The sequence below is a fragment of the Melanostigma gelatinosum genome (genome assembly GCF_949748355.1).
Source record: "Melanostigma gelatinosum genome assembly, chromosome: 15".
Taxonomy (NCBI): domain Eukaryota; kingdom Metazoa; phylum Chordata; class Actinopteri; order Perciformes; family Zoarcidae; genus Melanostigma; species Melanostigma gelatinosum.
In genome coordinates, this window is record NC_136648.1 from 25,474,582 (window position 1) to 25,488,132 (window position 13,551).

At 44.3% G+C, this 13,551-nt stretch overlaps 1 protein-coding gene across 1 annotated transcript in view; it reads right to left on the reverse strand.

The window, feature by feature from the left end:
- LOC306789554 (phospholipid phosphatase-related protein type 4-like) overlaps nt 1–9,497 on the reverse strand; it is a gene marked incomplete at both ends in the record, with an annotated part of 94,715 nt that extends 85,218 nt beyond the window's left edge. The window contains one exon of the mRNA XM_079285561.1: nt 9,414–9,497. Within this exon, the coding sequence (XP_079141687.1) occupies nt 9,414–9,497 (84 nt within the window). The remainder of the gene's footprint in view (nt 1–9,413) is intronic.
- Between the last annotated feature and the right edge of the window lie 4,054 nt (nt 9,498–13,551).

The window sequence follows — 13,551 nt, forward strand, 5'->3', positions numbered from 1 at the left end:
TTTTGCTGTTGCTACTATTACTACTACTGCTACTGCTATTACTGATACCATAAATATTATTACTACCACTACTGCTATTACTACCACTACCACTACTATTATTACTGATACCACAACTGCTAATACTGCTATTCCTGCTACTACCAGTACTAATAACCAGTACTAATACTACTACAGCTATTAGTACGACTGCTGATACTACTTCTTCTAATTACAAATACTTCTACTACTACTGCTACTACAAATATCACTACTGCTACAACTAGTACTTATTCAAATGCTACTCATACTTATACTGCGAATAATACTTATACTACTACAACAAATATCACTACTGCTGGAATTCTTTTAAGCTACTACCATGGGGACAATGGTGCCAAACTTGAAAAACATTCCCTCCAGGCGTTCCCGGGATATCGTGTTCATTATAATGGACCAGACGGACAGGCGGATAGATAACCAGAAAACATAATGCCTCCAGCCACGGCTGTCACTGGCGCAATTATAAACCTTTGGGATGTAAATCCCCCGGTGTGTACTATATCATGCATATCTGATGAAGGGAGTACAATAATGATAATTTTCGAGACCCATAGTCAACCAAAGCCTTCGTAGCCACTGTGCACACAGAGGAAACCAGGCTGCAGTAGGGATGTTTTTCTCCTCTTAACGGCTCTAGCCCTGAACACGCAGATGTAAAAATACACACCATTCAGAGGGCCATGTTGCCTAGCAGCCAGTTGGTGGGTAGGATGGTGTGACAGTGTGTGAGATAGAAAATGTAGGAGAAACAGAGCAGCTCAGTCAGGGGGAATGAGGAGAACAATATTTATGATAGATTCAAACTGCTTTTTTAACTAAAAGCCAAGAAATTTCAGCCTTTCACCAAACACTCATATAGATACTGATGTGCAATTTTGGGATCTTGCCATACTTTACAAAATTGTTAATTCTGCAAAAAAGAGGCCAAGCTGAAACTATCCTTGATCACGCGCTCTGTTTACAGTTAACATGGCAACATTTCAAGAGAAGCATAAAATCTGCAAAACTACGTGCCAACAGGCTTTTTCCTCATTAGTCAATCATCCATTATTCAGTGTGCCTGACACTTAATATACAGGATTGCCTATAGCTTGGTCGGATCACAGTTTGATCCTATTCTCCATTCGAAGATTGGTTTGGAAACTGGCCCGCAGTAGACAGGGAAACACACTCCACACCGACACATCAGGCGGACTCTGTAATGATACATGAGCATGTCCGATGTATATCGCACAACCTGGATAAAGAGTTTTAACTGAAGGCTTCTTCATATTTTTGTCGAAACATCATTCATCAACTAATTCTGGACGTCACTGGATATCTGGCCAACAAGACAAGAGATCAACCTGTTTTGTACGTCCACACACGATGCCTGCTTGGTGGGCACACTGCATGTCAACCTTTACCCATTCACACTGGACCGGAGGAGGCGGGATTGAACCGCCAATCTGCCAACCGCCAACTGGTTTTCACACTGGCCAAGCGGTGTGGAGTGGGAGAAGAATGTCAGGGTTCTCTCTACCCTCCATCCCACTGCACAAGCTTTCTTTGACCACTGCTTTTGGTTTTGCAGTCTTATAGCCACAAGTCCCTGACCTACATCGGCTATAATGTCAAGAAACAACTCTGTATGTGGCAGGAGAGTTTGATTTCTAAACTTACCAGAACCTCCAGTTCCACTTCTCTTCCCTGCTTGCTGCTGCAGTTTCTGCTCATTCATGAATACAACTCAGGATAGCCACACAATTAAATGATGTCATCTAAATATCAAACAAGACAGGAAAGGTGCTTCCAAACAGAGAGCGGATACGGCTGCACCTGTCACCCAGTGACATCAGTGTTGAATGGGCGGCAGTAGGGCACAACTTCACCCCCACTGGCACATCTTATACTGTAACCAAACACGTACAGTTATTCTGCCACCAGCAGTTTGACTTCAGTTGGGTGTTCTGTTGCTAGCACAGTGACCGCCCCTATTGCAGCTGCTGTTCAGGGTTTCCGGTGAAAAGGTTGTTAGGCCTGGCGGCCAAGTGTCTTGTTTTTAGGTCAGTCCACCTTAAGTGAGCCCGGGCCGAAGTTGGGGCTAATTTTGGGGCTAACCCCCTTCACTTTAATTCGTAAAAAATACGCGTCCCGCGACCAACGAATCACTGTTTGGCTCTTGAGCATTTGTGGCATTTATTCAAATGCCTAAACTGCTATAACGTTAATGCTAACTTCATACTGATGTCAGTCACACACTCTCTCTCCCTTGCTCTCTCAACCGCACACTCGCTAACATAAACACAACCTACACAATGAGTTATTCCTTAAAGGACTTAACACATTTTAGTTTAAAACACCTCTTAAAAAGGCATTTTAAAAACATTCCTGATGCTTAGGCTCATGGGCCTTCCAGCTTGCCTGACATTGTAAGCATATATACAGCCTTTTGTCAGATATGTTTCCAAGCAAATATTGACACAAATCTTTTATTAACTCCCCAACATGCCTTTGTCTAAGCCTTACCCGATCAGCTGTTCAGTGACAGTTTGTTTATTTAGTTTGTCTAAAGCAGATTACCACTGACACACTGAGTAACTGCTGACATACTGTTGGGATATGTATATCCCTGGTATTTTGCTCCTGTGGACACTATATGAATATTTACCTTGCTGTGCTTCCTATGTAATACTTTGTGTCTTCCTGGCATGAAGCACAACGCAACTAATTTGACAACTCATCTGTACTGAATCCAGATTCCTTGTTACTCATTTTTACCAGACCTTTGGTCTAACTCTTGTTTATGGAATATTTTATGATTCTTAATAAAGTCATCATTCCATTTGTTGGCCATCTGCTGTCTTCAACCTTGAGTGTGTTTCACTCACTGCATAGCTGAGCACCACCTACACGCACAGTGAAGGCAATAGAAGCATAATCTACAAGTTGCTGCTAAATCGACCTACTCTAATCTCATCACGTAGCCACATATAGTGGGTTGTATCTTAAAATAGAGGAAAGTGTTAGCAATAGAGTTGGGCCTTGTAAAAAATGTCAAACCGGTTTGAGATGAAGTCAAACACCAGACCAGACCAGACAAAATGTTACTACTTCATTACATTTACATTACAGTCATTTAGCAGCACTTACAATAAGTGTATTCAACATCGGTTTTCGAGAGAACTAGTCACCAGAAGTAATAAGTGCATGTCCTTTCCTCAAACAAGCATCTAAGAGCATAAACCAGCGCCAACGTACAGTGCAGAAACAAACGAATGCAGTAAGTGCCACAAACTAACATGAAAATGATAAGTGCAATAAGCTAGTATGAATACAATAGATGCTAAGTAAGTGCTAAGCGGGAAGCCTTCTTGAAGAGGTGAGTTTTCAGCCTGCACCGAAAGATGGGCAGCGACTCTGCCGTCCTGACGTCAGTGGGGAGTTCATTCCACCACTGAGGGGCCAGGACAGGAAACAGCCGCGACCGGGTCGATCGGCCGCAGGGACCTCTGAGCGACGGGGCAACCAGTGTAGGGCTTGACCATGGCCTGGAGATAGGAAGGAGCTGTTCCTTTCACTGCCCTGTAGGCTAGCACCAGAGTCTTAAACTGGATGCGGGCTCTTACAGGTAGCCAGTGTAGAGAACGGAGAAGGGAAGTCGTGTGGGAGAACTTGGGGCGATTGAACACCAGGTGAGCTGCAGCTTTCTGGACAAGCTCCAGAGGTCTGATGGCCGACGCCGGGGCTCCGGCAAGTAGTGAGTTGCAGTAGTCCAGGTGAGAGATGACAAGAGCCTGGATGAGCACCTGCGCCGTCTCATCAGTGAGGAAGGGGCGAATCTTTCTGATGTTGTAGAGCAGGAATCTGCAGGATCGTGTCACCGATGCAATGTTTGCTGAGAATGACAGTTGGTCGTCCAGGGTCACACCCAGGATCCTCGCAGTCCGAGTTGGCGTCACCACGGTATCATCAATGGTGATGGACAGGTCTCGGTGCGGGCAACCCTTCCCCGGGAGGAACAGTAGCTCGGTTTTGTCCAGGTTGAGCTTGAGGTGGTGTGTCGTCATCCACTTCGAGATGTCAGCCAAGCACGCAGCGATGCATGCCTCCACTTGAGTGTCACCAAGGGGAAATGACAAGACCAGCTGGGTGTCATCGGCATAACAATGGTAAGAGAAGTCGTGCGAGCGAATAACAGAACCCAGATATGTTGTGTAGAGCGAGAAGAGAAGGGGGGCCCAGGACTGAGCCTTGTGGAACCCCCGTAGTCAGCATGCGTGGTTCCGACACGGCCCCCCTCCATGTCAACTGGTAGGATCGACTTGTCAGGTAGGATGCAAACAGGGAGAGTGCAGAGCCTGAGACGCCCATCCCTTCGAGGGTGGAGAGGAGGATCTGGTGGTTCACAGTGTCAAACGCCGCAGACAGGTCCAAGAGAATCAGGACAGAGGAGAGAGAGTTAGCTCTCGCTGCGCGAAGCGACTCCGTCACCGCAAGGAGGGCTGTCTCAGTTGAGTGACCCACTTTGAACCCGGACTGGTGGGGGTCCAAGAGATTGTTTTGGTGGAGATAGGAGGATAGTTGAGTAAAGACAGCACGTTCAAGTGTTTTGGAAAGAAATGGTAGAAGAGAAACCGGTCTGAAGTTCTTGACATCAGAGGGGCCAAGTGATGGTTTTTTCAGAAGGGGGGTGACTCTAGCAGTCTTGACAGCTGTGGGAAAGCATCCTGAAACAAGAGAGGTGTTGATGAGGTGGGTGAGGAAAGGAAGGAGTTCAATCGCAATAGACTGAAAAAGAGGGGAGGGGATCGGGTCAAGGGAGCACGTGGTGGGGCGGTTAGATGTAACAAGGTTGAGGACGTCGTTGGGGGAGAGGGGAGCAAGATAGGGTAAGATGGGGCATGGAGAGGGGAGGGAGAGCTGTGGGGGAAGAGCTGGAGATGGTAGAGAGGGAGAGGGTGGACAGGGGGGCTGAGAGAAGGAGGATCTGATATCTTTTACCTTCTTGTCAAAGAAGTTGGCGAAATCGTCAGGGAGGAAGTAGGAGGAGGGGGTGGGGGTTGGAGTCGTGAAGAGAAAGTTCCGAAGAGTTTTTTAGGATTGGAAGCAGAGGTTAGGATTTTGGAGCGAAAGAAGGCAGCTTTAGCAGTAGAAAGAGCAGTGGAAATAAGAGCTTGGAAGTTAAGGTCTCCCGGGAGTTTGCTTTTTCTCCATTTATGCTCAGTCTCTCTTAGGCTCCGTCTGTCAGTACGCACTGAGTCCAACAGCCATGCGGCAGGTGGGGTTGGCCGTGCCGGCCTGGAGGTGAAGGGACAGAGGTTGTCCAAAGAAGAGGAAAGGGTGGAGAGGAGAAGATCAGAAGCAGTATCAGGGGATAGGAGATAGAAGGATTCTGGGTCAGGGAGAGCAGAGGTAACAGAAGAGGAAAGATCAGCCGGGGAGAGGGAGCGGAGATGACTTTGGGTAGAAACCATGTGGGTAGGTGGTGGAAGTATGGGGGGGAGTGAGAGGGAGTAAGACATGAAAAAGTGGTCAGAGAGCTGGAGGGGAGTGACGGAGAGCTTAGCAGTAGAACAGTGTCTAGTGAAGATAAGATCCAGCTGGTTGCCGGCCTTGTGGGTCGGAGGAGAAGAGGAGTGGAAAAGGTCAAAAGAGGAGAGGAAGGAAAGAAGAGGTTCTAATTTATCAGTCTGGATGTTAAAGTCTCCGAGCAGGATGAGTGCTAGGTGTTGCACTTCATTCAGCAGCCAGTCCACCAAAACTGGGAGGAGCAGCCTGCCACTAGAATGAGAATAGGTGGTCCACCTTAAAGGTCAGCCCACCTTAAGAGAGCCTGGGCCGAAGCTGTTTCTAAATTTGGGGATAACCCCTTCAGCCACGTAGAAGAGTGCAGAGATTTGAAGCAAATTTTATATATTGGCCAAAGTGTGGAATTACAACTTCCTGGTGCATCACGTGCTGCCACCCAAAAGTACTTTCCCCCATAGACTTACATTGGGAAAGAGAGTCCAAAAAGTTGTAAAATGCACTAATAGCTGAACGCAGAGTTACCTTCCTCCCTCCATTCGTTTGAATGAGCCTGAGAACGAGGCTGGACTGAGGCCTGGGAGGTGGGGCTAAGCAAATGCTAGTGTGCATGCTCTATGGGCCCAATGGATGAGGACAATCACTGGATGATCTGGGTAATTCTGTACTTCATTCAAACACTTTTTGCTTCATGTACCACTGAGCAACATTCATAGGCATGTAACATTATTGCTGACTTAATACTCACCGTCTCGATCACATTCTCTTACTCTCTTTAGATCGATAACGTTAAGCACACGGCTCCTCTTATCTGTTTATATATACGCATGATATTATGTCACGTTGTCATTTTGCTCATCAATAAAGAAAAAAAAAAAACTGTGACACCGATGGCATAGATTGTTGATGTAGGCTACTTTTTAATTAGCCAGAAGGTGGTACAACGACAAATACCGGTTAAATCAAATCAAACCGGTTTAAGCCTATACACCGTACCGGACCGGCAAAACAAAAACTCTAGCCAACTCTAGTTAGCCAAATGAAACGATCAACATAGAATGTTTAGCTTACTGATATCATACACATTGTTTACTACTCCAGAGGTGGACATACAATCCAGGAACATTAGCTCTTGTTTTTCTTGTGGTTCCTGGTGGCACACCAAAGAAAGGTGAACCATCATCCACTCAGACAGCAGCAGCAAATAATAGCCATGCATGTTCAAGAGAGTGGCAGCAGCCTTCTCTCGCCAAAGGTGGCAATGCTTTACAGCTTCACCCCAAGTAATAGAGCATGTGTTAGGAAGCATTGTAATTCCATCGAGGGGAAAATCATTTTACTATTGGTTTCTAGCTTGTAGCGTAATAGGTTTGGGCTTGGAGACCAAATTCCAACACAAAGTCTGTACTGCAAACTGAGGGGGAGGAGCCTGACAGACTAGGTGTTAAGATAGAGTTGGATGATATAATAGAAATTTGTCAACCCCCAGAATTTGTTTTATATCTCTAACACCGAGATAGATTTCCATTTAATATATCTGGTGGACAGTTGTGGGCAATTTTGCAAATCAATGAATGAAACATACTGGATTTTAGCATATTTTAGCATATTTTATTTACTGGATGAGGTAAAAGCAGATATTCCCATCTGGTTATTTCACTGTAAATGGTATCTCAATTGAGTTTTCACTAAATGCACTAAATTTTGTTCAATAAGATCATCTTCACAAATGAACACTACAATGCAATCACCAGAAGTAAAAAGCTAACGTTAGTAGCAATACGCTATAGTAGCAATGACATCATGTCACCACCACTAAACTAGATGATGACGTTTTGTAGTCTCATATAGTTACTTGCTAGCAAACACCTTCATAAAGACACGTAAAAACTTCAAAATTCACAAGTGGATATTTTCTGACATATTTGGTGTTGTACAAGAAAACCTTAGAATCTCCTAAGCTTGTGTTAACCACAGACCTTATTTCAGGCATCTAACCAAAAGCCTGTTCAAAAATCCCAGACTTGGAGACAAGGAAACCGGAAGTGTACAATGCTGACTAATTTGGGGGTTTTAGGACTAATTTCTACAGCACACTGTAAAGGTGCTATTGAGTTGCATTATGGGAAGTTAAGGACCAGTGATGTTGGAGCTTGCCCTATATTAAGGACTAAATGTCAGGTAATCTCAGCTTCTGCTGATCTAGGCCCGTTCTTTATTTATTTTGTTATCGGTCATCGAACTTTATGGAAATACAATACTTAATGGCTTGAACATTCTTTTTACGTGATTAGGTTATCAGGGAAGATATGGTCACTGTGAACCATATAAATGCCTTCATTTATACATACTACAGCAATTTAGGTTACCTGCTAATTCAGTTAATTGTAAGTAAGGAGATACTGTCAGTATTTGTTGCAGTATGACCTGCTAGTACAGTCTGTTGGTCAAAGACTCTATTAACCCACTCTAACCCCACATTCAACACCTGATGATGCAAGCAGGGGCTCAGCAGCAGCAAGCAGGACTCAATAGAGCCCCAACACCTTTGATCATTCCTACCATTTCAATCTTTCAAACCAGAAATTTGGAAGGCAGACTCTGGCAAAACATGACTGCCTTGTTGCTGATCAGCTCGTGGTTAACTGCACCATCAGGTGGAGAATTCAAGTGGTGAACAGAGCACGGCTGCCACTGCGTTATGTTCTGTAATACAATGTGTAAGCATTCAGTCCATGGCAGGTACATAAAAATTAGGCTGACACTAATTGAAATGGTCCTTTAAGTAACACAGAGCAATAGTAATGGAACTTTGACTTTCTCTGACTCGGAAAATATTACAAAATCACAACAAGCCCTCATTCATCAGGGCCTGTCAGAGACAATGCAGTGTCCTGTGTTCATATTCCAATATGATAATCGAAATGTAATTCACCATGTAAGTCACCATTAAAGGCCACCACCACAACTACTACTGTGCTAGTAATAATGTGAATCATCATTTTGAATATAAAAGAAGTGCAGATTGTGGAGCTGCAGGACGGCTGCTCCACAGTCTGGGGGCGTAGGAAGTGAATGCAGCATCACTGTCGGCTGTAGTCCTGGTGCGAGGAACAATGACTGTGACAGAGACAGTGGAACACAGTGATGTGACGGGGACGGGCATTTCATCATGCTGATGTTTAAATTCTGTCTAAATTGCGTTAGTGTGGCATGATATCGAAGTATATGTTCATATTTGGACAGTTGTCATTCACAGTCTTCTATGAACACTGTGGCTCTCTTCAGTCTTTTCCCATCAAGGTGTATTGACGGATGATACACAGATGATGAGCATTCTTGCATGAATCAAGCTGTGTAAATCTTTGCATCCCGCCCCACAACATTGCTGTAACGTATACACAAGGAATCATGATGCCCTGTTGAGACTGCAGCGTCACTGGCTGCAGAAGAAGAACAGGGTAAACAGGGACGAGGTGAATACAGATTCTCAGCATCACTGCTCTCAAACTGCATGAGCTACCAGGATTACACACTGTCTGGCTCTTTGTTATGTGTCATCTCAATAGTATACATATGATCCATAATGATAACTTCATATTTGTTATTCAGTGTGGTTGCTTGCTTCCTTAGACCAGCTGAACAGTCAGTGAACCATGCAACATATCAACCATATCAAACAGACAGCAGCCTGACAACAGTCAGTTCCACTTATACCTCTGATGTGATAGACAGATAAAAAGATAGACAGACAGACAGGCAGACAGACTGGTTGGTTGGTTTTGACAGATAGATAGGCAGGTAGATAGATAGATATGAAGATAGACAGATAGATAGATAGATAGATATATTAGATATTTCACCTCTACAAAATAAAAGCACGGCAGCAGAGTGACGCTGTCCTTGGTCTCATTCCCGCCTTTCAGTCGCTCCTTGGCACGAGACATAACGAGCGGTCGTTGGTCTCTCCCGTTGCCGGGAGACAGGGAGCTGTATTTGATTCCCGTCGTAATTTTGGCGAAATTCCCACGGACTCCGGTTCCCCCAAGCCCTTAATGGCAAACCTCCATCGCCCGACGAGGTGAGCTGGAAGTGTCGATGCCTGCTAATGTGATTTGTCCGTGGACGCCGCTAAAATTTCGGTTTTTGGGCTTCAAAAAATGGTGCCGGAGCAGGACTGGCATTGTCTCCCCCAAATCTGTTCGCCCTGTGTGCTGACATTAAAATTCATCCTGGAAATTCATACGGTGTTCAGAGGAGAGGATTACTCCTGTCACCCCCGCGTAGCTCTGATGCTTCTCCACTCACTCTCCTCCAGCTCTGCTGCAGCCAGCAGGGGACCGTCATTAAGCTATTCACAGTAAACCATAGTGGTGTTTCCTGTCAGGATTTTCAAAGTAAAGCCATTTAACAATTTCTCAGCACAGTTTCTTATTTCATCAATAATTCCCCTGTGCATTCTTAACAACATTTAGGCAAAACTTTGTAATGTTGTTACTGTTATTTACAGAGGATTTTTGCTTCAAATTTGATGGTAGAATTATACCACAAAAAATAAAAACCACATCTGGTCTATAGCGGCTAACTTTCGTTGACTTGACGCATCAGCAGGTGCCAGGCAACTAGCAGTGGGCGATGGTGGCTAAGTGTGGAGCAGGGCCGTCATTCAATCAGCGGTTCGATCCCCGGCTCTGGCTCCGCTAGATGCATGTCAATGTGTCCTTGAGCAAGACACTTAACCCCCCCCAAAAAATGTGCTCCCGTAGCTGTGCTCGTCTCACTCTGCACCAAATTAATTATTTTCAGTAATTTGAGCCACGTAAGATCAACAGACCTCTCTGTGAACTATTTATGCTGAAGTACATTGTTCTCTTTGTAAATTGTTCATAGTAGTTCATCCAAAGGTCTGCTACTGGGGCATTTGGAGGGAAAGAAGAAACGATTAAGGATTGTAGAATCTTTAATCATTCTAGATATGCTAGAATCAGTGGCGGGCCGTGCATTTCATACCTGGGCCTTCACTGCTGTCCTGCAGCTGAAACACAGCTTCTGTTATTATTTGTTTTGTGTCAAAATGAAGCCAACACCTGTAGATAGAGTGCGTCTCCTCTCCGCTCTGACTGCAGCTGGGACTGCTGCGCCTGTGTGTGCTTTGGGGCGGATCACGGCAGCTCGCGCTGCTCGTTCATGACAGTGCAGAACGTACGCGCTTTAACGAGTCAAAGCACCACAAAAGTCAACAACAACACCAGAACAAGTTGCTAGATTTGTCACTACCGGTAGTAGCTTTTGACAAAAAAAGTCTCCATGTGGGTTTGGAAAGTCGCCAGATTTAGCAAGACAGTTGGCAACACTGGCACCAGCTAAATATGTCCCCAGAGCAACTTTGGACGTAACAATAGTTCCTATCACATATAAAACCAAACAAAAATCCATCTTCATAAAAACAAGTTGTACAAATAATAATATATAATCAAGCATATTAAAGCTACTGCAGATATAAAAATAAACACAGTTAACTTACCAGAGCTGCTGTTCACTATTGAAAGACAAAGTGCTTCCTCCTTTCTTTGTTAATAAAGAGTTTAATCTCACGGTTGTTCAGTACATCCGTGTGTTTTAGTTCCAGTAAGAAGTCCTTCTCCATTCATGGACGCCAGTGAAGACAGTCGAGCCTCCCCAGTTGTATTTCTTGAATACGTTTTAATGTGTTTGAGGGCTGAAACACATTCGGTTCGTCATGCGTACCGAACTGTGAGCCTCGTACCGAACGGTTCAATACGAATACGCGTACCGTTACACCCCTACCACTAACCAATCACGTACTTGTCGGCCAGCTAGCAGGCTCTGACACGTCAAAGAATACGCCCAACATGTCAAACTAAAGATCTGATTGGTTGAACACAATGACAATCAACAATATCGTCCCCATTCACTTAAACTGCACATGGATGCACTTGAGAGTCTGCAGGCCTCTGGCTCTGTTCTTACCTAGAGACACAGAGGTGAGATCTGATTGGATAAAAGCTCTACTTAAAACAAGCTGCACTGGAAGCAGAGCAACTGAGGAAGACAGGAGCTGTGCAATGAGAAAATAAGATAATAGGAAAATCTTTTTATAAATTATAATACATAGTATTGTGTATTTGTGTATTTAAGAAAAGTTATTAAATTATAAAATAGCTATAACTTTGTGATTCTGTTTAGGCCAGCAGAGAAGGCCTTGCAGGCCCTGACGGCCCACCACTGGCTAGAATCAGGCTAGCTACCTATGGGGGTGGGTGGCACAAGTGAATGTGTACCTGATTGTCAGAGAGAGTGAGGAGGGATGTCTTTGTTGTTGTCTTGTTAGTCTGTTGAGAGTTAGTCTAGGACCAGCAAGAAGTACCGCGTCAAAGGTTATATAATGAGAAGATGAATCACTCTGTCTGTGAAATCCAGGCCAAGAAACAGTTAAAAAAACAAATTACTAGTGATATCTAGCTATGCAGGGAGTTGTGGGCTCTTTATATACATTACAGGCTAATGGTGAATGTATATTCGTGGTTCTCAGCCTGGGGGCCGGTCCAGGAAGGATCATAAAAGGGACCTTTTTCTGTAAAGTTGCAAGAAGTACCGAGTCTCCCCGAGCGTAAATTTCCGCTCGCCAGAAGTCTGACCGCTCGCCCAAGCTGGATTGACCGCTCTTATACTGGAAACAGCTCGGCAGTAAACCGGATGCAGCAACAATGATGGTAGCTTTGAACTGGATAATCTGCGACGTTATTGTACTCATTTTTCATAAAACGTGACCAAAAACCCATGATTTTTTTCGGTGAAGGGCAGTGCCATCTTACCGTTCTCCACTCACAGCTTTGTACTGGTTCCACGGAGAGAAAAACCGAAGGTATTTATGAGTTTGGCCATGAGTGCTTATGCTATAAAATGCATTGCAATGCTCGCTAGCCGCTAGCATCAGGGTGCAAATATTGATAGAGTTAATATGTAGTTATATAGTATATAAAATTAGAATAGAGCAGCGCAAAATCTGGTTCCGAAAATCAGAATTTTGGTTGAAATTCTGTACTCAGACCTCATTTATGCTGGCCTGCTAAGTTAAATTTGCTTGGACAGACCACAAACCTGTTGTGCTATGACTGTGGAGTATTTTTAGGCTTCAATCTGCATTATTTCAAAAAGAAAGTTCAATAAAAGTGCTTTTTTTTCAGACGAACCTGCAATTTTTCAATTTGAGCTGTGTGCCATCTTCATTCACTATTAACCAGTAACATATACACAATATTTACACATCTGAACAAGTCTCTCACAGGTTTTACCTGTATTATACCATAAAATGATCTAAATAGACCTTGTAGTTTCAGATCTACAGTCTAAAAGGTATGGGTATGCAATTTTCAAGTAGAGGCCTAAAAATAGGGCTAGGGCTATGATGCGCGGGAGAGGTTGTAGTGAAGAACGGCAATGGAGAAATATTTCAAAAAGAAAACTGTAGACTCTGATCTGGGCCCTGGGCAATCTTCTGACCCAGATGAAAAGCCCAGTACGAGTGGTGGTACAAAAAAGAAAAAACTGTGAGCTCGAGGCAATACAGCGAAAGCTATCTTTCGTTGGGATTCACTTTCACCGGGGATCAGACTGCACCGACTCCGTTATGCTTGTTGTGTGGGGAAAAACTATCAAACAGTGCCATGGTCCCAAGCAAGCTGAAACGTCATCTCCAGATGAAACACCCGTCACTCAACAACAAGAACAGGAACTATTTTGTTCGACTGCGCTCACAAACTGAGAAACAGGTAACTTTTATGAGGAAAACCACAAATGTGTCTGAGAAAGCTCTCAAAGTAGTAGCTGAACTGGTGGCCAAATCAAAAAGCCCACACACTGTGGCAGAGACATGAATACTACCTGCATGTAAAGCCATTGTGAACGTGATGCTCGGCCCTAGCGCGGTTAACGAAGTAGCTAATGTCTTTTTGCACTGCGAGGCGCTCGTTGCCAAGA